The sequence below is a fragment of the Petaurus breviceps genome, unplaced genomic scaffold (assembly GCF_028583685.1).
Source record: "Petaurus breviceps papuanus isolate PSGF00001 unplaced genomic scaffold, PetGlider_PUasm1.0 90683, whole genome shotgun sequence".
Classification (NCBI taxonomy): domain Eukaryota; kingdom Metazoa; phylum Chordata; class Mammalia; order Diprotodontia; family Petauridae; genus Petaurus; species Petaurus breviceps.
In genome coordinates, this window is record NW_027187308.1 from 6,238,688 (window position 1) to 6,259,951 (window position 21,264).

At 36.1% G+C, this 21,264-nt stretch overlaps 1 protein-coding gene across 1 annotated transcript in view; it reads left to right on the forward strand.

Moving 5' to 3' along the window:
- Positions 1–21,264, forward strand: part of IMPG2 (interphotoreceptor matrix proteoglycan 2) — a 106,413-nt gene that overhangs the window by 2,625 nt on the left and 82,524 nt on the right. The window contains exon 3 of the mRNA XM_069065292.1: positions 5,569–5,735. Within this exon, the coding sequence (XP_068921393.1) occupies positions 5,569–5,735 (167 nt within the window). The remainder of the gene's footprint in view (positions 1–5,568; positions 5,736–21,264) is intronic.

The window sequence follows — 21,264 nt, forward strand, 5'->3', positions numbered from 1 at the left end:
CAGATGAGGAAACAGGCAAACTGAGTTAAGTGACTTGCTCAGGGTCACAAAGCTACTAAGTGGCTGAGACCAGGTTTGAACTCAGGAAGATGAGTTTTCCTAACTCCAGGACCTGCACTCTATTCACTGTGTGCCCTAGCTGCCCAGATTTTAAATGTTTAATTGGTTGTAAATGTAAGCTAAATTGACTCTGTTGTTTAAATGGACTTGTCACTTGTACTTAAAAAGAAATAATTCATAGTTTAACTAGTGGTGATGAGGTCAAAGTCTCAAAAATCTATGTCTGCTATGATCACTTAGTGCTATGCGGTTCTATGGGTTGACCAAGTCACTGATCCAGACCAGCTGTATTCTAGATGTTATTTGGGCACCTGGAGAAATCATGATCTGCAATTCTAGACAGTGAATCAAATAATCTTTTGGTCATGCTTAGTTATTCCACTTCTGGATATATGTGTGATTTTCTGGGTATGCTTTAAACAAGTTAATATGTTGTAGGCTAGGCTTATCAGCTACAGTTGTTTTTGAGTAAAGGGCCCTACAATAAAATGTGAGATTTGGTTGTGTTGTGAATAAAACTAGACTAGGGTCATAGAAAGCACTGATGAAGCCAGGTTAATGTTAAATTACTATGTACGATTAAATTACATGCATAATATGATTTTATATTAAACAAAATATATTTTTCATGGTACGTAGAGTCACAGACCTTGAGTTAGAAGGGACTTCAGTAGTCAGCTAGGTCAACTCTTGTACAACAAAGCAATCCCCACTCTAACCTAATGGCATAGAAGTGGTACAACAGATATATTACCGGCCCTGGAGTCAGGAAGACCTAAGTTCAAATTCATCTTTAGACAATGACTCACTATGTGACCCTGGGTAAGTCACAACCTCTGACTGCCTTAGTTTTCTCAAGTATAAAATGAAAATGATGACACCTGTTACCTCATAAAGTGGGTGTAAGGATAAAATTTGAAAAGTGCTCGGCATACAGTAGGTGCTTAATAAATGTCGGTTTCCTTGTCTATAATATATAATGAAAGTCATCTAGCCTCTTCTTGAAGGCCTCCAAAGTGGAGAGAACACACGGGGAAGTCAAAGAAACCCTTTTCACTTTTGAACAGCTCTGCTTATAGATAATTTTTCCTTACCTCTAACCTAAGTTAACCTCTTTCAACTTCTAACCCATTGTTCCAGTGCTTTGGGATGTTAGTTTTGTAGCCATGCTATTGACTTTGTGACAGAGTTTAAAAATTTCTGACACTTTTAGTGTAAATATTTTGGGAACTGAGTAAAATGAATGTTACATTATCCCAGGAGCCATATGTTTAGAACCTGGCGAGATGCCAGCAGCCAAAACACTAGGCAAACTGCTCTCTGTATTGTTGTTGATCCTCAAGCATGTTGACAGAAGGAGGAGAAAACTCCACCAAGTGTGTAGTTGCAAACTGAACAAGGGAGACATTCACCACAGCAGGGGGTCATTATATTTCCAAGGAAATCTAACTTCTTTTATAGGCATCTGATTGTCAGGTAGTTTTGAAGGAAAGAAAGCAACAAGCATTTATTAATCTCCTACTAATTAGCTAGACATGGTGTTGAGTGCTTTAAAAAATATCTTATTTAATCCTCACAGCAACCCTGAGAATAACGATTATTATTCCCATTTTATAGTTAAGGAAACTCTACTGTAGGTAGACAGTGGTTAAGTGACTTGCCCATGGCCACAGAAAGAGTAAAGTACTGCTTTGTTTTTATTATTATGGTTAATAATAATGAGTAGTAATAAATCACTAATATTAATCAATAAGGTAGTAGTGTTTGTTAATATCAGTAAAGACCATAATCATAATTATAACTTAACTTTTATATAGTACTCACTATGGGCCAGGCACTGCACTAAATGTTTTACAGTTATTGTCTCATTTGATCTTCACAACAACCCTGGGAGGTAGGTGTTATTATTTCCATTTTACAATTGAGGAAACTGAAGTAAAGGTTAAATGACTTTGCCATCACCACAGAGTTAATAAAGGGCTGCTTTATTTTTATTTATAATGATTATTAATAATATCAATCATTAGTAGTAATTAATATTCAACTCAGTATGGTATTTATTATTAATATTTCTTAATAATGATTATTCATAATAATCATCATCATAACTAGCTTTTATATAGTGCTTACTATATGCCAGCCATTGTGCTAAGTGCTTTACAATTATTATCTCTTTCAATTCTCATAACAACCCTGGGAGGCAGGTGTTATTATTATTTCCATTTTATAGTTGAGGAAACTGAGGCAGAGATTAAGTGACTTCCCATGGTTATAGAGCTGGTAAATATCTGCTGTATTATTATTTTTCTTTTATTTAATAAAATATTATATTATTTTTCTTTAATATTTTTTCATGCAGAATTCTTGTTTGTTATGGGTAGTTTTTTGAAGACATTCCCACTCTAGAGGCATGTTAACATCAGAATTGGCAAAATGACTAAATGTTCAAGGAGTTTTAATTATATATGCTTAATAGTCTTGATGATTACTGCCCTGATTTTTATTATTTATTCCATTTGGGATTTGGGCTTCAGTCTCCATTAAAAATTATAATCATGTTGTTATGTAGTCTGCTAAAAGTTGCCCTGTTTTGTGAGGATGCAGACTTAACTTCATCTGGTAATAGGTTACTACAAAGTTATGAAAGAGAAATTTAGATACTCGAATGTCCTCAAATAGATCTTACATGACACTGGACTTCTGGTTACAGGACATGATACATAGTCTAAGCTGCAATAATGGGATTAAATCTAGATTAAACCCCAGCTTTTCCTACTTCAGCAAATGACTAGAAAGCCTTCCCTTCCCCCATCAGTTTCCAGCACTAGTCTGTTTATGTTATTAGCCTCACTATTCCCAAAAGACAAGCTTTTTAATAGGTGCATTATTTTGTAAGAAGAAATCACCCCTGGAGAGTAAATCTTCATACAGATTACTCCACAAACATAAATATATAGTTCACAAGGGTGAAATCTAGATTAATTTTGTAGGATTCTGTAACATGGCCATTCCTAGTGAACAAGGTGACATTTGCCCTAAGTGTATTTTTTTTTTTCCTTTTTGGAGAGCGGAAGGTAGGGCAGTTGGGATTAAGTGACTTGCCCAAGATCACAGGGCTAGTTTTGTGTTAAGTGTCTGAGGTCACATTTGAACTTAGGTCCTCCTGACTCCAGGGCCAGTGCTCTATTCACAGTGCCACCTAGCTGCCCCTTAAGTGCACATTTCTAATACACATCTCTCTCAATTATGATTGATACTTTTTCTGTCCATCTCTTATGTGTTTGCAGTCATTGTGCTGATCTCCAGCATCTGGGGCCCTCTTCTGGTGTTCCACCAGACCTCCCTTCCTTGTGCTCCAAATGAGTACTTTTGGATAATTGTAATTATTACAAATCTTCCCTTCTGCCTCTCCCTATTAAATGTTACAGGAATGTTCTACTCTTTAGGGTCCTACTATCAGTCAGCTGTCATGTGGAAAGCCAGACTGATTAATCCATTGGAGATAATGTGGTAACAAAAACATCTGCAATAGCTAGTAGGTACATAGTGTTTTAAGGTCTGCAACATATTTTACAAACAGGATTTCATTTCATCTTCACAATTCTGGGAGGAAGAAACTATTATTATTCTCAGGTGACAGATAACGACACTGTAGCAGATAGAGGTTAATTGACTTGCCTAGTGTCATATGGCTTGTTCATTTTTTTTCATGACCCCATTTGGGGATACTGGAGTGGTCTGTCATTTCCTTCTTCAGCTCATTTTATAGATGAGGAAACCGAGGCAAACAGTTTGGTTTTGGAGGTAGGAAGTAGAAAGAGCTGCAAATATTCTATAACTTAACACTTGCCTTGCCTTTTCTCCTTATTGATCTTGCTGGATTCTGACCTTTTCTTTACCATTCATGTGAAATGGAAACACAAAAAATATTTTTGTCAGCCCTTAGTCTACCTTCCTATGATAATGATGGTTATGTGGATATGTGTATGTGTATGCTCATTCACATGTGTGCATAGTTATATAGACCCAAGTAGGTAGGTTACAGGATGAATCTTGGTTTCTAGCTGTAGGTATATTTATTTTCAGTCAGATGGCTTTCATTATTTTTCCATTTATATTGAGTGATCCCCAAGACTCTTGTTTGTATTCTCTGCATTCTTTGAAAATGGCCTCATTATACCCCCTAGTAAACTGTAAAACCCATGGGTTGGACTATATTGTCTAAGACCTAATGTTTTATGATTCAACATTCAAATTCTACTTAAAATATTTTTGATCTCTCTCACAATCTACAGAGGTTTAACTGAGTGCTGGTTGTGGAATGCCAAGAGTGTACTGTAATGCTCTGTATAAATTAGGCAGAAGATTGTTACCTTACCTTTTCCTTTTTAGAATTTGACCTTGTAAAAACCTAGCAGTTTTAAATAAAACTAAATACCTTTGCTTTATATGCAGAAATGCTTCCCTTTTAAGACCCAAATGCTACTTTTTATACATTAAAAGCAACCCAATTCTGTCTTACCCCATCTTGACTTTTTCTGATTAGGTCTATTGGTATTTTAGCAGCTGGTATTCAGTCTCACGGATCTTATAAAATAATTTTAGCTTTCCTGAGGAAAGTTTTGAATGGGTTTCTTTAATCACAGTTTTCTTTAATGGGTTTCTTTTATAAACTACTAATCTGGAGAGGAGCTTCTGCAGTACAATTGTGCCAAAATGTTATAAATAGAAAGAATTATTATTGTATCCCTTTTCTGTAAAAAAATATATATTAAAAAAATTCACAAGCATGACTGTAAACATCACTGTTCATACTGATAGGTAGAGTTAGCTTATACTAACAGGTAAAGTTAAGCAATTTGCTCCATGAAGAGCCCTGTGAAAAATAAATTTTTATTAGGATGGTTTCAATACACTGGGTAAATGCGGCATTTTTCAAGACTCACCCTACCATTAAAAAATATTTATAATGATGTTTATATTTTGAGAAATGAAAGAAAAAAGTCCTGCTTGTTAGGATACAGGTCAATCCATTTTAGGATGGAAGAGAATGATGAATACAAACTCAACACAAAATTCTTCCCTGAACTGAAAGGTCCTTAGTGCATAAAATGAAGATCATTCAGCCAGGCAACAAGTCAAGCATGTATTGGGCACCTGCAGTGTACCAGGAACTGTGCTAAGGGTTGAGAATACAAAGAAAGGCGAAAACAAAACAAAGTACCTCTGCCTCCCAATCCCTGGTCTCAAGGTGATCACATCCTAAGGTGGGGAGGGGGTGGGGATGAAATATAAACATCAAAGTGCATACAAAATATATACTGAATATATAAAGTCAATTTGAGAAGGTAGAGGTCATAGATGGACAATTCTTATCATTAATGCACTTGAAGGAATTGTCTCTCCAGGTGAAAACAAGGCAATCACCCTATAGCAGTCTCATGATCCCATGATCCCCAGCCTCTAACTCTTCAGCCTGCCATAATATTCACTCTGTCCATTTTCCAGTGTGTCAGGAAGCTGTCTGGGAAGTCTTCAAGACCTTTTGGGATCGGTTGCCGCGTCACGAGGAGTATCGGCACTGGATGAATCTTTGTGAGGATGGAACTATGAGTATATTTGAAATGGGCACAAACTTTAGTCAGTCTGAAGAACACCAGAGCCTAATTATCAAGGTGGGTCCTGAAGACAGGTGGAAGTTTGTGAACTACTTTGGAAGCATTCATATGCAGCTAGCAAGTTCTTGTAGTTTTGCTTTCCTTGTTCATGGACTCTAAAAGCCAAATGTGAATTTAACTGGGCATCTAGGCAGCTCAATGGATAGAGCACTGGGCCTGGAGTCAGGAAAACCTGAGTTCAAATCTGGCCTCAGGAACTTAGTAACTGTGCTGTGTGACCCTGGACAAGTCACTTAACCTCATTTGCCTTAATCCACTGGAGAAGGAAATGGTAAATCACTCCAATATCCTTGCTGAAAAAACCCCATGGACAGTATTGGTGTGCTATTGTCTATGGGGTCATGAATAATTGGACATGACTGAATAGTAGCAGCAGAATTTAGCTAGCTTTATTGGGGAGGGAGGGAATAAGCATTTATATAGCAACTATTATGTTGTAGGTACTTTACCAAGTGCTTTACAATTGTCTTATCTGATCCTCACAACAATCTGGGAGGTAGGCCCTATTATTATCCCCACTTTACAGACGAGGAAACTGAGGCTAACAGAGCTGATGTGACTTGCCCAGGGTCACACAGTGTCTGAGGATGTATTTGAAATCAGGTCTTCCTGACTCCAGGCCCAGTACTCTATCCACAGTGTCATCTAGCTATCCCTAAATCATTCTTGCTTCATTAAGACTTGTGAAATTAAAAAATACTTGTGATATACAAACATAATTTCCTTTATTAATGTTTATGTAATGGAGGCATAGTCAAAAAGACCTGTATTCAAGTCCCAGTCCTGGCATATTTTGACTGTGGGACCCTGGACAAGTTATATAACCTCTTACTTCCCTCAGCAACTTTTAAAGACTAATTTGTATCAGCAGAGGGAGTTTCTTCACCAGTAATTCCTCATCCTAACAAAACCACAGGCCTGGCTTTTAAAAAATTAGGTCACCGCTATTAATTACAGGAACTTTATTTCATTTAAAATCAGGAGATGATTCATTAATGTGTTTATTGTTCTTTGCTGCATTTCTTTGCTCCTATAATATAAAGGAAACTCAGTAAATAGGGCTCCATTTGGCTCAAGTCCCATCTCTGGATTTACTTCTAGCAATGATAGCATTTGGTCTGTATTCAGGTCTCCATGAAAAAGGAAGGGACCCTCACCTCCTATGCAAACGCTCAGGCTGACAATATAGGGACTAGATTGATAGCATAAATGGTTAGTGGATCCAATCAATGGGGCTTCATGCAATTCTGTAGAGCATTTAAATTTCATGAAAATAGGAACAGAGGAGACAAATAGCAGGAACTACTCAGGGTTATAGGTGAATAAGGCAGAAATAGTGAAAGGTCAAGGGGAGATTCGGTTCAAATGTGGAGAAAAAGGGCATTATTGAAATGACCAAGATTGAATAGGAAGGGAAATAAGATTGGAACAAAGCTGATGAATTAGAAGAGTAGGGGGGAATTATTAGAGTGGATGAGTAAGAAGCATACTACCTCACTCTAAAAGAGTAATTTGAATTTTTCAGGCTGCTATTCTTTCCTCAATATTCAATTCTATAAACATGTGTCAAATATTTACTATATAAAAGCTACTGTGTTAGTGAGACTTCTTGCATTCTCTCCCTAAACCAAACTCTTTTTCTCAAGGCCATGTGCTTCTTTCACATATATGTCAACAGTCTTGTCAACATAGGAATCTTTTTTTAGCTTTGACAGCAGTATATTGTACTGAACTTATTGTACTGAACATTTCACACTGATAGATCCTTAATTGAAAACAGAAGTGTAAATTTATGAGGCATGCAGAAGGAAAACATTGGTCTCACTAGGGAAATCTTAGCTTAAAAACAAATAGTTAATATGTAAGTCATTGCATATTGCAAATATGCAAATAACAAATCATTGTTAATCAACATGGGAATTAGCTTAATCAGATAACAATAACTACTTCGCATAAGAAACTTAGGTTTGACAATTTGTAGCAGTAATTCTCACACACCACAGAGTTGACAAAGTTACAATAGAAAATCAATAGGATTAAAGTTAGGGAGAGAGAAAATGAACCCATACAGAGATATAATATTGGGGGCAGAAGTACAGAAGTATACCCCTGAAAAGAATATGCAAATTAGAGAGAATATCTTTCCCAGAGTCCTATTGGACTTTTCTTGTTGGGGCATATTGAAGATGCTAATGAACATAGAAGCTGTCTCTGAGCTTCTTAGCCCTCAAAAAAAAGAGTAGCCATTGCCTTTTTCAAGATAAAGTCAGACAGCATGAGGTCCTCTGAATCCACCTTGCAAACAGAGACAGGAACACAATTCCCCTCCCCCCCATATCTGTGATTTCAGAAAGCAATAGACTCAACAAACTATGTACATATGTTATTGAGCTGGTTAACTATTCCCTTTTCAACAGGGTTACTACACCAATATTACCAAGTCTTTAATTAGTTGGCAGTTGAAATGTGGTCACAAAACTGTCTCTGGCAGGGCACACTCTTTCCCCAAATAAACTAGGAAGATCTTAGATCTTCACAATTTAGACAAAAGGACTAAGAAGAACTCAGAAACACACAGTTCAGATGAAAAGTGTGGGACCAAATGTCACCTCACAGTTTCATCACTGTTGTATATATATTCTAATGGTAGATCTTACTACACAGAGGGGATACAAGGATCCAGGAATCTGTTTAACCCCTGTACTCGGTCCATCTGAGATTGGGGCTCAATGCACAGCCAGGACTCACCGGATGTACACTTGTACTGTGACCAACTAACTCTTAGTCATTGTTTCCTGTATATACACCCTAAATTCACTTTATACTCATTCTTTCTAAGCCCCACAATCTTTCTCCACAAGATTCCTCTTATCCTCTTTTATCCCAAGTGTGGACTCTTAGTCCCCATGCCTCTCAACACATCTAAGACAATTTCTAACCATTAATGGTGCTGCAGTGGATAGAGGGCCGAGCCTGGAGTCAGGGAGACTCATCTTCCTAAATTCAAATCCGGCTTCAGACTCTTACTAGCTGTGTGACCCTGGGCTAGTCACGTAACCCCGTTTGCCTCAGTTTCTCATCTGTAAAATGATTTGGAAAAAGAAATGGCAAACCACTCTGATATCTTTGGCAAGAAAATCCCAAAAGGGGTCACATAGAGTTGGATACAATTGAAAAGACTGAACAACAACAGAAACAAATGTTTGACATTAACCCTGAATCATTTCCTGACCCCTTTAAAATAGTTCCCAGGGAATTGTGGGCCATTGAGTGTTCCTGTAGTCTCACATTTGTGCCACTACTCCTCCTTTACCTTTGTCTCTCATCATCGTTAATGTTTGAACAGAACACTCAATAGGGTGTTAGGTTTATTTTTTGTAGCTATGGAAGTCTAGGTTGAGGTATACAAAGCTTTCATCTTTTCCTTTTTTATCTTCCATCTCCACATTTCCTTCATTCATGGCACCCTACATAACCATCACAACATAATCCAAGCAAACATTAACGTCACATAAATGAAAAGTTTAAAATGTGAAAAAAAGCAGCATTGGATACACCAGTATAGAATTAATAAAAGAGTTTAGCCTAAGAGTAAGAGTACATTTAAGCTTTTAAATAAGTGGAATCTAATCACTCATATCCATGAGTCCTTGTCATATAAGTTCACTTTGACTTCTTTAGAAAGAAATGATTAAGTTAATCATAATTCACATTTTCTTTCACAGAACTGATCCTAAAATGAAGCAGGATGACTCTACTTCTATGTTCTCACACATGGGCACACAGGAATGATTACAAAGTTAAAATTAAGGAACAAATCCAGTGTTTACTATTGTTTAATTCTTCTTCTTCTCTCTCTCTCTTTTTTTTTTTTTGCTTTTTGGAGGGCCATTAGGGTTAAGTGACTTGGCCAAAGTCACATGGCTAGTAAGCGTGTCAAGTGTCTGAGGCTGGATTTGAACTCAGGTCCTCCTGATTCCAGGGCCCATGCTCTATTCACTGTGCCACCTAGCCACCCCTGTTTAATTCTTCTTAAATAGCGAAATAGATACCTGACAATTTCAGATCAAATGTACTATTGATACTAACAATTCCTTTTATATACTCCATTGCTATTCCGACTTTAGATCTCTTAGTCAGTTAGTTGATAAGCATTTATTAAGTGCTTATTATGGACCAGGGACTGTGCTAAATGCTGGATACAAAGAAAGATAAAAGATGATGTTTACCCTCAAGGAACCCACAATCTAATCTATCTTAAAATATAGACCATGTGAAAGGACAGCACTTCCTGGCATTTAAACAAGAAGAATTTCAAGTATGATTCAAATCTTTAGATTGAGTTCCTTGAGGACAGGGAATGTCTTTTGCTGTATTCTCAGAAGTTAACACTGTGCCTGGCAAACAGGAAGCACTTAAGAAATGTTTATTGAGCAACTATTTTCTTTGCTTCAACAAAATGTTCTTGATTTGAAGTTTACAGTTTTCTTTTAGAATGAAGATAGGTAAAGATGTATAGGGTCTTTGAGTTGTAGAGTGGGGAAGAAAGGGGTGCACATAGTGGATGGCCTTAGGTTTCTTTTTTTCCCCTTTTTTATCTTTTTACTTAATGTATCTTTTTCAATTACATGTAAAGATAGTTTTCAACATTCATTTTTATAAGATTTTGAGTTCCAAATTCTTCTCCTTCCCTTCCCTTCTCCTTCCCCAACATAGCAAGCAATCTGATATAGCTTATACATGTACAAACATTTTAAACATAATTCCACAGCAATCATGTTGTGAAAAAGGCATCAGAACACAAAAGGGAAAAACCACGAGAAAGAAAAAGACAAAAAAACAACCAAAAAAGTGAAAATAGTATACTTTTATTTGTATTCAGACTCCATAGTTTTTTCTATGGATGTGGTTAGTATTGTCCGTCATGAGTCTTTTAGAATCATCTATCATAGTTGATCATTGCCCAATGTTTTGTGTTTTTTTTTTTTTTTGCTTTTTGGAGGGCAGTTGGGGTTAAGTGACTTGCCCAAGGTCACATGGCTAGGTTTCTGTGTGTGTTAAGTGTCTGAGGCTGGATCCGAACCCAGGTCCTTCTGACTCCAGGGCGGTACTCTATTCACTGCGCCACCTAGCCACCCCACAATGTTGTTCTTGCTGTGTACAATGTTCTCCTACTTCTGCTCATTCACTCAGCATCAGTTCATATAAGTCTTTCTAGATTTTTCTGAAATCTGCCTGCTCATCATTTCTTGTAGCACATATTATTCCATTATATTCACATACCACAATTTGTTCAGCCATTGACCAATTGACGGACATCCCTTCAATTTCCCATTCTTTGCCACTACTAAGAGAGCTGCTAGAAATATTTTTATACATATAAAAAAGTCCTTTCCCTTTTTTAATGATATCTTTGGGATATGGACACAGTAGTGGTAGGGCTGGATCAAAAGGAATTAACAGGATACAACCTTTTGGGCATAGTTCCAAATTGCTCTGCAGATTGTTTGAATTAGTTCAAAACTCTACCAACAATGCATTAGTGTTCCAATTTTCCCATATCTTCAACATTTATAGTTTTCCTTTTTTGTCATAATAGCCAATCTGATATGTGTGAGGTGGTACCTGAAAGTTGTTTAAATTTATATTTCCCTAATCAAGTGATTTGGAACATTTTTTTTCATATTCTATACATAGCTTTAATTTCTTTATCTGAAAATTGCTTGCTCATATCCTTTGATCATTTATCAATTGGCATATTCTTTTAGACTTTAAAAAGATGTCTGTCTGTCTGTCTGTCTCTCTCTCTCTCTATATATATATTACCCAATTTACTGCTTTCTTTCTGGATCTATATCCATTTTGATGTTATTTTGTGGTGTAAGGTATTGCTCTGTGTACAATTTCTGTGATACTTTTTCCAGTTTTCCTAACATTTTTCCAATTTATTTATTTATTTTTATTTTTCAACATTCATTTCCATCAGATTGTTACAAATTTTTCTCCCTGTCTTTCCCCTATTCCACCCCAAAATAACAAGCTACTGAATACCCCTTCCCCCAATCTGTTCTCTCATATCCTTTCCCGTGCCCCTAACTTTCTAGTAGGGAAAGATGGATTTCTATACCCCAGTGCCTGTAACAATTTTTTTTTTATTAAATAGTGAATTCTGATCCCCAAACTTTGAGCCTTTACACTTGTCAAATCCAAGATTACTTTATTTATTTGCTACTTTAAATTGTATGTTTCATTGATTGACTTTCCTATTTCTTAGCTAGTAACAGATAGTTTTGATAATTATTGCCTTATAATAGAGTTTAAAATCTGGTACTGCTAGACCTCCTTCCTTTACATTTTTTTCCCATTGGTTACTTTAATTTTTTTTAACCATTTGTTCTTCCAAATGAATTTAGTTTTTATTTTTTCTAGCTCAGTAAAATATATATTTTTTGGTAATTTAATTGGGATGCCATTGAACCCATATATTAGTTTAGGTAAAATTGTCATTTTTTGTTATATTGGCTCTTTCTACCCATGAATAATAAATATTTCTCTAATTATTTAAATCTGACAATTGTTATAAAATTTTTATGTTTATGTTCTTCCTGGGTTTGTGTTACATGTCTGAGGCCAAGTTTGAACTCAGGTCCTCAGACACGTAACACAAAACTAGCCATGTGACCTTGGGCAAGTCACTTCAAAAAGCAAAAAAAGAAAAAGAAAGAAATGTGTTAGTCAGCTAGGGAAAAAGAAAATGATTACCATGTAAATAATGAGGGCCCAGTTAAGGTTAGATAAGACCTAGTTGGCAAGGCTTATGGCTTCCTCTAGAGGCATCCAGGGAGTGGGACAAAGAAAACAAATTGTAGAGATTTGTAATGTTAATGGGATATAAGATCTTTCTTGCCCATTAATAGGTCTCACTGTGGAGCCCATTAAGGGAAGCTTGCTTAGGGGAGGTTTGCTTGTAGGAAGGCTTTCACACCTTTTGTTCATTTCTAATTAGGTACTGAGTCAGGAGGGTTATGATGTCCTCTGACTCTAAAAAGGTTATATATACTCTGAGGTTAGCATTTTGTTTTGGGGCTTACTCATTGGAAGACTGTTCTTGTGATTTGACCAGATGAGACTCTGGGTAGCCATTAAAGAGCCTCCTCTCCCCTCTCCCCTCCCCTTGCCCCGAGCCTTGAAAAACCCAGATGTTGGTACTTTTGTCTCTGGTCACTATGTGTGTATTGCCTTGGTCAGACAGTTAGATCTATCTGTTGATCTGTGCTAATTTCTCAGGCAGTTGGAAGCCCTGTCTGCTTGTATTTTCTCTTTTTTTTGGATTTTCTCTGAAATTCAGTATGCTGATTTTTCCCCTGAGCTAATGAATGTAATTAAAAAGATTCTTGACCCCTTAAACAGATATCTTTCCTAGTAAAACTGATCTAAGAACCTGTGCTAGCAGCTATCCTGGATATACCAGTAGGGTTGTTGCTACAAGATGATATAGAATAGAGGAATGGCAATGGGTTAACTGTGTTAGGACAGAGGGACAAGGGATTTCTAGCTGAAAGGAGAGTGTATAGTTGAATTGGTTAATAATAGAATCAAGATTGTAAAAGAAAGAAAGTGAGGCCAGACAGGTGTTGATAAACTGGGAGAACAGATGTGAATGGAGGAACTGGAGGTTATGGAAAGGATAAAGAATAGGTTTAGGAGGAATCAGGAAGAGCTAGAAGGAGAGGTGGAGGTATAGGAAATTATGATCAGAAAGGGGAATTTCAGAAATAACAATCATGAAAGGTAAGTACTAGGGGTGGTTGAAATGAAGTGAAAATGTAGGTCATGATAGTTTAAAGAGTTAGTCAGTTTGGAAGCCAGGTAAGACTACAAGAGACTGACCTTGAGAAAAGAGAGCATCTTGGAGACTGGTATTCTATGGCAACAAACACAGGCAAGGATAAAGATGTGGGGAGCAGAAGTGTTAGATACTCAGTCAGCAGCCCCCATTGTGTCTGGCAACACTTGAGAGTGCTGTGGGTGGCCTCCTGGCCATCTCTGGTGAAGGCGGTGTGTTCAGGGGGCACTTGGTAAGGATAACAAGGTTAAAGTTTGTGACCTTTGTTCTGGCATTGAAGATTTTCCCCTGTAAGGCATGGTGCTCTTAGAAAGGATGTAATATTAATGCAATAGGAAGATCTTCCCTGCTCATTAATAGGCCTGTGTGACATGCTTTGAGCTCTGGCCCAGCGCACAACTGTGATAACAGCTTGGGTCACCTGGAGTCCATTGTAGGAGGAGCTTGCCTGAGGTCAAGAGAGTGAGAATGAGGCAAAGCAGAGAGAAAAGGGAGTGTGAGAGAGTGGAGGGAGGAACTTGCTTAGGGGAACTTGTTTGTGGTGAGGCCTAACAGAAAGAATACTTGAGATGTTGGTACTCTCTGGATTGGTGATGAATCTTACTTACCTTGCTGAATCTTACCTCCTAATAGTGATGTTACAAATAAATATTTTGATTTTGCTTTTGAGGAAGATAGTTTATTATATTTTGCAAATCCACCCTGGAAATACATCTGCATATTCATAGTGTCTGCTATGGGTATCACAATGACATTACAAAGGGGAGCTAGACAGAAGGAGTGGTGAAGAACAACACACAAGATTACTCCCCACCTCTATCAATTCACCATGATCACTGAGGGGTGTTCTCCAGAGGGGTTCTCCAGACTAAACCTTGTATACAAGGAGTGAATGGTGAGAAAATGCAATCAACCAGATCCTCCTTTCAGAAGACTGGCAATGAAAAGGAAGATATGAATAGGACAGTAGTTGCAGGGGCCAGTTTTGTAAAGTTTTTTTTTTTTAAATAAAGGAAACCTGAATATGCTTTTCATCATCATCAACAACAATAAGATGACCTTCACATCTGTTTAAGGTTTGCAAAGTCCTTTATGTATTTGATTTACACATTTAATTTACCCAATGAGATTTTGCTATTCAGTCATTTCAATTGTGTGTGACCCTTCATGATCTCATTTGGGGTTTTCTTGGCAACAAATAATATTGATGTGACTTTAGGCTAATCACAATCTCTCTGTCTCAGTTTCCTCATCTGCAAAATTAGGATAATAATGGGACCTACCTTTTAGAGATTTTGTAAGGATCAAATGAGATACTGCATTAAAGTATTTTGTAAACCATAAAGTAATACACAAATATGAGCATTTATTATCATCATCTCATTGTTAATCTTTGTGCGATGGGGTTCAGATAGAGCAAGAGGACAAACTGTGATCCTGCTGTTATTATCTTATATTTAACACTTTGCTTGACTCTTGAACAGGTAAATAAAATGAAATAAAATAAAATCTTGTGATTGAATAAGTTTGGGAATACATGCTAGTGTTCTGTAGGATCAATGAAAGCATCTGGGGGCAATTTCAGATGGGATGATATCCTATTCCCACATAGCTTTAATTTTTTTCTCTTACTTTGGAAAAATTTTATCTCAGGTACTTTGAAGATTCTGTATATTCAATAAGATATCTATTTAAAATATTCTTAAGTGTTTATTGATTTTTAAATTATTGATTATTAATTTTTATTTATACATTATTATGTGCTAGCAGTTTCTAATACTGTTAATTTGTTAAATTCTTGAGTGTGTTTTGGGATTTGTATTTGTAGTACAGTCTGCTGGTTTATAAAAGATAGTATATAGTTCTAGTAAGCTAATAGTGTCTTTTAGGTTTCCAGTAGATTAAAATTTTTAGATTTTTGCCATCTGTTCCTAAACACTGCATTGCATAACCAGCATTGATAAATAAATATAGGGTCCTTAAATATAACCTTTCTGTAATTTTTGGCAGCAAGAAACTGACTTTGAATCATTACCACAAATTTCTACGTTTCTATTTAAAAATTTGCATGACAACATTTGCTTAACATTTCTTTGTAATAACTTTGTTGGTTGAGTTCCTGTGAATGTTGCCTGTGGACTTCTTGAATCTTAACCATTTCATTGGCTTTATCCAGAGATAAATCACTTTCGTTTATATTCAAGGAATCCAGTTCTCACCACCAAAGTCCTTGGAATTGTTAAATGGTTCAACATCAATAATAGATATGGTTTTATCAATGGAGATAACTGTAAAGAGGAACTACCAGCTGCTTTGCCATTGCACCTGAAGAAACTTTCCATCTGACTTGCTACTGAAATGTTGTGTATATTGACGCTCCCTAATGGGATGTGAGCTCCTTGAGAGCAAAGACTATCTTGGTTTTCTATTTCTATCTCCAGAACTTGGCACAGTGCTTGACATACAGTAAGCACTTAATAAGTGCTTTTTCATTCCTCATTTATTCAATTATTGAGCAAGGAAATCTAGATTTTCTAATCATTGGTACCAAAAGATAGGTTTTTGTTTTCTGGATTCTTTTGTGCAGGTATATTTTTGGTTCAATTTAATTGGCTGATGTGGCATTCCAGTTTTCAATGAATAAACCAGCTAGATATTGCTATAATTTTTCAGTACCTTTCTGTACCTCTTCAATAGTTCTCTCAAAAAACTTCTGCCATGGTCTTACTTGATTTTTGGTGGTATTCATTGATAGTTTCGCCTATTGTCCTATGGTTTTATTATGACAATATTGTCATGTAATGCTGTATGCATTTCCTGAAATGTTTTTACATTTTCTGTCTAATAGAGTGGGAGAATGCATCCACTCATAATAGTTCTAGCAGATAGTAGCTATTTGAAATAGCTGTTTTGGTGTAATTGGACTACCAGTTGTACTTATATCATTAAGACTCAAAATAGTATTCTCAGAATTCCAGTCTAAGTATGCTCACCTTCTTTTCAAAATCATTTAAGATATCAGTGCTATCTTTGTTGTTGCTGTTATTATTATTAGGTATAATTTCTGGAGTTTGCATTAAGTAAAAAATTTAAATGACACCATATTCTTCAACTTATCCTTTAGGTTATAGTATCTCTTCCATTTCATCTAATCTAGGCTTAAGGATCAAAGCTGTTTTTTTTTTAAAAAATAATTACCTTGCATTGGTTGATGATAAATTAGAGACAAGGATACCAGTAACAAATAGCAACATGAAGCTTTTTCTTCCTTTTCCAGTAAATATGGTTTCAATTTTGTTATGACATAGTAGAGGTACCTAATGAAAACATTCATTTCTTCAGTCTATTTATTGTATACATGGGGTTTGCCCATTTTAGTGGTTACTGTCAATTGCAATGAAACACTTTTCTGAAATGTTCCAATATTATTTTGTTACCAGAACATAAAGTGCCACACACTCTTACCATCCTCTATGTCAAGTCAGTGTAGATCATGGCAGACATAAATTTGTAGAGACCAAAGCTAACTTTTGAGAGTAATTTCAGTTGAATGAAAAGGTTGGGAAGCCAGAATGCAGAGAGTAAAGAAGTGGGAGTAGTGAAAATAGTGGAAACACTAATTGCAGACATTTTTGTCATGGAGTTTAGCCATGAAAGGGAGGAGAGATATATAGGAGGTTAGCTAGTGAGGAATGGTTGGATCAAATGAGTTTTTTTAAGAATGGAGATGACATCAGAGAAACAACCAGTAGATTGAGAGTGATTATAGATTAGTGTAAGAATGATAAAGATGGAGGAGGCAATCTGCTAGAGAAAATGGGGTAGAATAGCATTACTTGTGAATTTAATGTGGTTTGCCTAAGTAAGAAGAACTACCTCTTTATGTGAGACAGGAGTAAAGGAGAAGATAGCAGGGAAAGGATGGCATCTGAAGTATATGAAATGAGGCAAGAAAAAGAGGAGGCATTCAGTAAATGGTCTCCATTTTTTCAATGAAATATGAGGCAAGGTTTTTAGCTAAGAGGATGAGGGAGGGCAGCTATGGAAGGTTTTAGGAGGGATGAAAAGATTTTGAAAAGCTGATGGTGAGTGTGACATGAGAAAAATAGGGAGGTCTGATAAGATTGCCTTGCTACAGCGAAAGCCCAGTTGAGATGATGTAACATAAATTTATAGTGGATCCAGTCAGCACCTTTCTCAGCATGGTTTCATGATTTTCTCCAATTTCATTTAGCAGAATATGAATTGTAGTGAATGCAGCAGATGATGAGAGTGATCTAAGGATGGGGCTCAGCAAGGCATGATGACGGGGAGTATAGTGAGTGAGGAGATGAGTTGGTTCATCAAGAGATTGAGACAGGGAAGGGAGGAAAAGTGTTGCTAGTACAGGGATGTTGATCCAGGAAAAACTAAGGAATGGAGGGATTAGAGGTCAATCACATTGAGGGTTAGGGTTCATAAGGCAGAGGGGAAAATGGAATGATAAAAAGATTGTAATCAGATAATGGGATTTCAGAGTTAATGAAAATAGAACACCTCTATGTGAATGCAAAATCAAGAGTATATAACCAACCATTTCTGTGTGTAGCTGGTGGAGGAGGAGGAAAAGCTCATGGGAAATGAGTTTATTAAACTGGGTCATTTAGATGTTTGAAGAATATCAATGTGTATGTGGAAGTCCCCTAGTGTGAGGGCAAGAAATTGGGAGGAACAAAAACTGTGAACCAGGCACTGTCTTCATTGAAGAAAGAAGGAGAGCATCCTGGGTGTTTAATCATATTGCTCTCACTAAAATATTATTAGGAACAGTATCTAATTATTATGAATAATATTTTAATGAGAACAAAATGTTTTTCTTCTAATCAACAAGAGTGTTGTTTATTTCATCTTTATCTCATTCTTTTAAAATTTCTGTTTTTGTGTCTGTCTTATAATGTGTGCAATGTAATAGCACAGTAGTATTATATGAAGAACCTAAACTTCAGTTGACAAAGCATTTGATTTGGAATCAGGAAGACCTGAGATTAAATTCTATCTCAGATACTCACTAGCCGTGATTCTGGGCAAGTTATTTAACATCTCTTAGTTTTAGTTTCCTCATGTGTAAAATGGGGATAATACCTACCTTGTGGGGTTGTTGTGAGGATAAATTGAGATAACACATGTAAAGCATTTTCTAAACCTCAAAGAATTATGTAAATTATTATCATTGCTAGCTATTATATTACCTTTACTAAATATAGTTTATATATAAATATATATGTTTGGGGAATGCATGCTCAAACTTTTTTTTTTACTGATATTGGTGCACAATTATTGGAGATCATTGCCCAAAATCAATGAAAACACAGATTTAGACTCTGTTTATCCCCAAATAATTTTTGTTTACTAAGAGGAGGGCAGACTGGCAATGGTAAAATGATAAATTTTAAGTGCTGGGGACCATTTTGTAGGCTGTTTTGCAAACACATTTTGGTTATTTTACAACAAAGCAAAGCACATTTACATAATTTTAAGTGTATTTACAAGTTTGGAAGATAGGATCTCAAAAGTTTTGGTTCTATACATTAACTTCTCCATAAGCATCAAGTACAAAAGTAACCATATTTTTGAGTATCAACACCTCTTGCACTGTCAGCCTCATCATGTTGCAGTAAATATTTTTTAATTAACCAGTGTTGCTGCTAAAACAAGACTTTGGTGTGAAACACTGGGAAGACTTCATATGATTGGAAGACTGGATTCAAATATGTGTGAGCTATAATTTAAATTTTCCTTTATACTATATATAATATTTATATAAGAATACATTTTATGAAATTGATCATTCGTAGGAAACTTCCTAAAAGTATTTGTTAGATTACTTTTCTAAAGCACTTCCTGATTGCTGGATTTTTCTTTTTTGCCTTGATTCTGAAGAAAGGTTAAAATGAGGAAGTTGGATTAGATGATTTCTATGGTCCCTTCTAGCTCAAATATTCTGAGTATAGTTCTATAAACTCTTGACAATGACAATCATCTATTCTGTATCTTTACCTGGCTGTCTCATTGGCATTTCAAGCCCAACATTTCCAAAATGGAACTTGACTTTCCCCTAAAACAGCTCTTCCAAACTTCTGTTTCTGTTAAAGACACTACTATCCTTTTAATCACTCAGGTTCTAATAAATCTTTCTTGACTTTTGTTTCCCTTTCTCTCCCTCAAACATTGAATTAGTTGATAAATTTTTTCACTTCTACCACGATAACATATCTCCTTTCCTTAACTCTCCCTTTTTCTCCATTTGCATGGTTACTAATTAACTCTCTTGTATTATTGTGGTCACCTTTTAAGTGGTCTTCCTGTCTCTAGTCTTTTCTCTACAATCCGTATATTGTATGCAGTGCAATGCATCTTCCTAAATCACTGGTCTGCCCATGGCATCCCTGCAGATCAAAAGGCATTAATGGCTCCCTATTATATCTAGGATAAAATAAACACTCAGCATGCCATTTTAGGGCTTCCACAATCTAGGGCCAATCTACCTTTTTAGGCTTACTTCACATTGTTGCTCTTCATGTACACTATGTTCTAGACAAAGTGAATTACCAGTTGTTCCCTGAACCCACTGTTCCATCTACAGCCTCTATGCATTTGCATAAGCTGTCCTTTATTGTCTGGAGTGCACTCCCTTCTTGTCACCTTCCAGAATTCCTGTGAAACTTCCTCAGTTTTTAATGCTTTGTCTCTTTTCAAATGACCTTTTATATACTTTTAGTTGTTCATTCATTTCAGTCATGTCTGACTCTTTGTGACCCCATTTGGGGTTTTCTTGGCAAAGATACCGGAGTGGTTTATTTACTTCCATGCATCTTTTTATTTAGCTCCCACCATTCTCCTCTAAGTAGAATAAAAGCACCTCAAAGCAGGCATTTTATATTTGGGGAATAGATATGTTTACAGTGTAATCAATATTGTTTATTTCTGAGATATTTTTCTCTAAACATGTTTATTTCTCATTATGGGTTCGAGGGCACTCATTTAAGCCATTCTAATTTATATAATTCTATAAACATAGAGATTCTTAACCTTTGTGTGTGTATATGTGTGTGTGTGTGTGTGTGTGTATGATGGACTTTTTTGTCAGTCTGGTGAAATCTAGAAATCCTTTTCCAGAATAATATTCTTAAATGCATAAACTAAAATATACAGGATTACAAAAGAAATCAATTATATTGAAATAGTTATCAAAATAAATTTTTAAATTTCATGAACCCCTTGAAATTTACCCATGGAAATGTGGTTCTCTAAACCCCAGGGTAAGAATCCATGTCCTGTGTGATAAAGACAATGAAATTTTAAATGAGCTCTTATGCTAAAAATGCTGGCCAACATAAGGTATACATTTTGTTTATAGGCAATAACTTTATAATCCATTTATAATGAAATGAAGATGTTGTTCAGTGTGTGATACTTGGTACATCTAACTGGGGGTAGGTTAAGAATACTCCAAATATCTCTTCCAGAAATTTGGAGTTAAAGTCTTTTGTCCATTTAATAATGAACTCCACCAGGATTATTCCTCAGTTGAATAAGAAGTGGATTACTTGGATTGTTTTTATCTAGTTTTCTTATACTTTGTTATGTGGCTTTGACCTGTGTGCTCTTTGTCTCACAGAGTAGGCCTTTGATAGGTGTTTA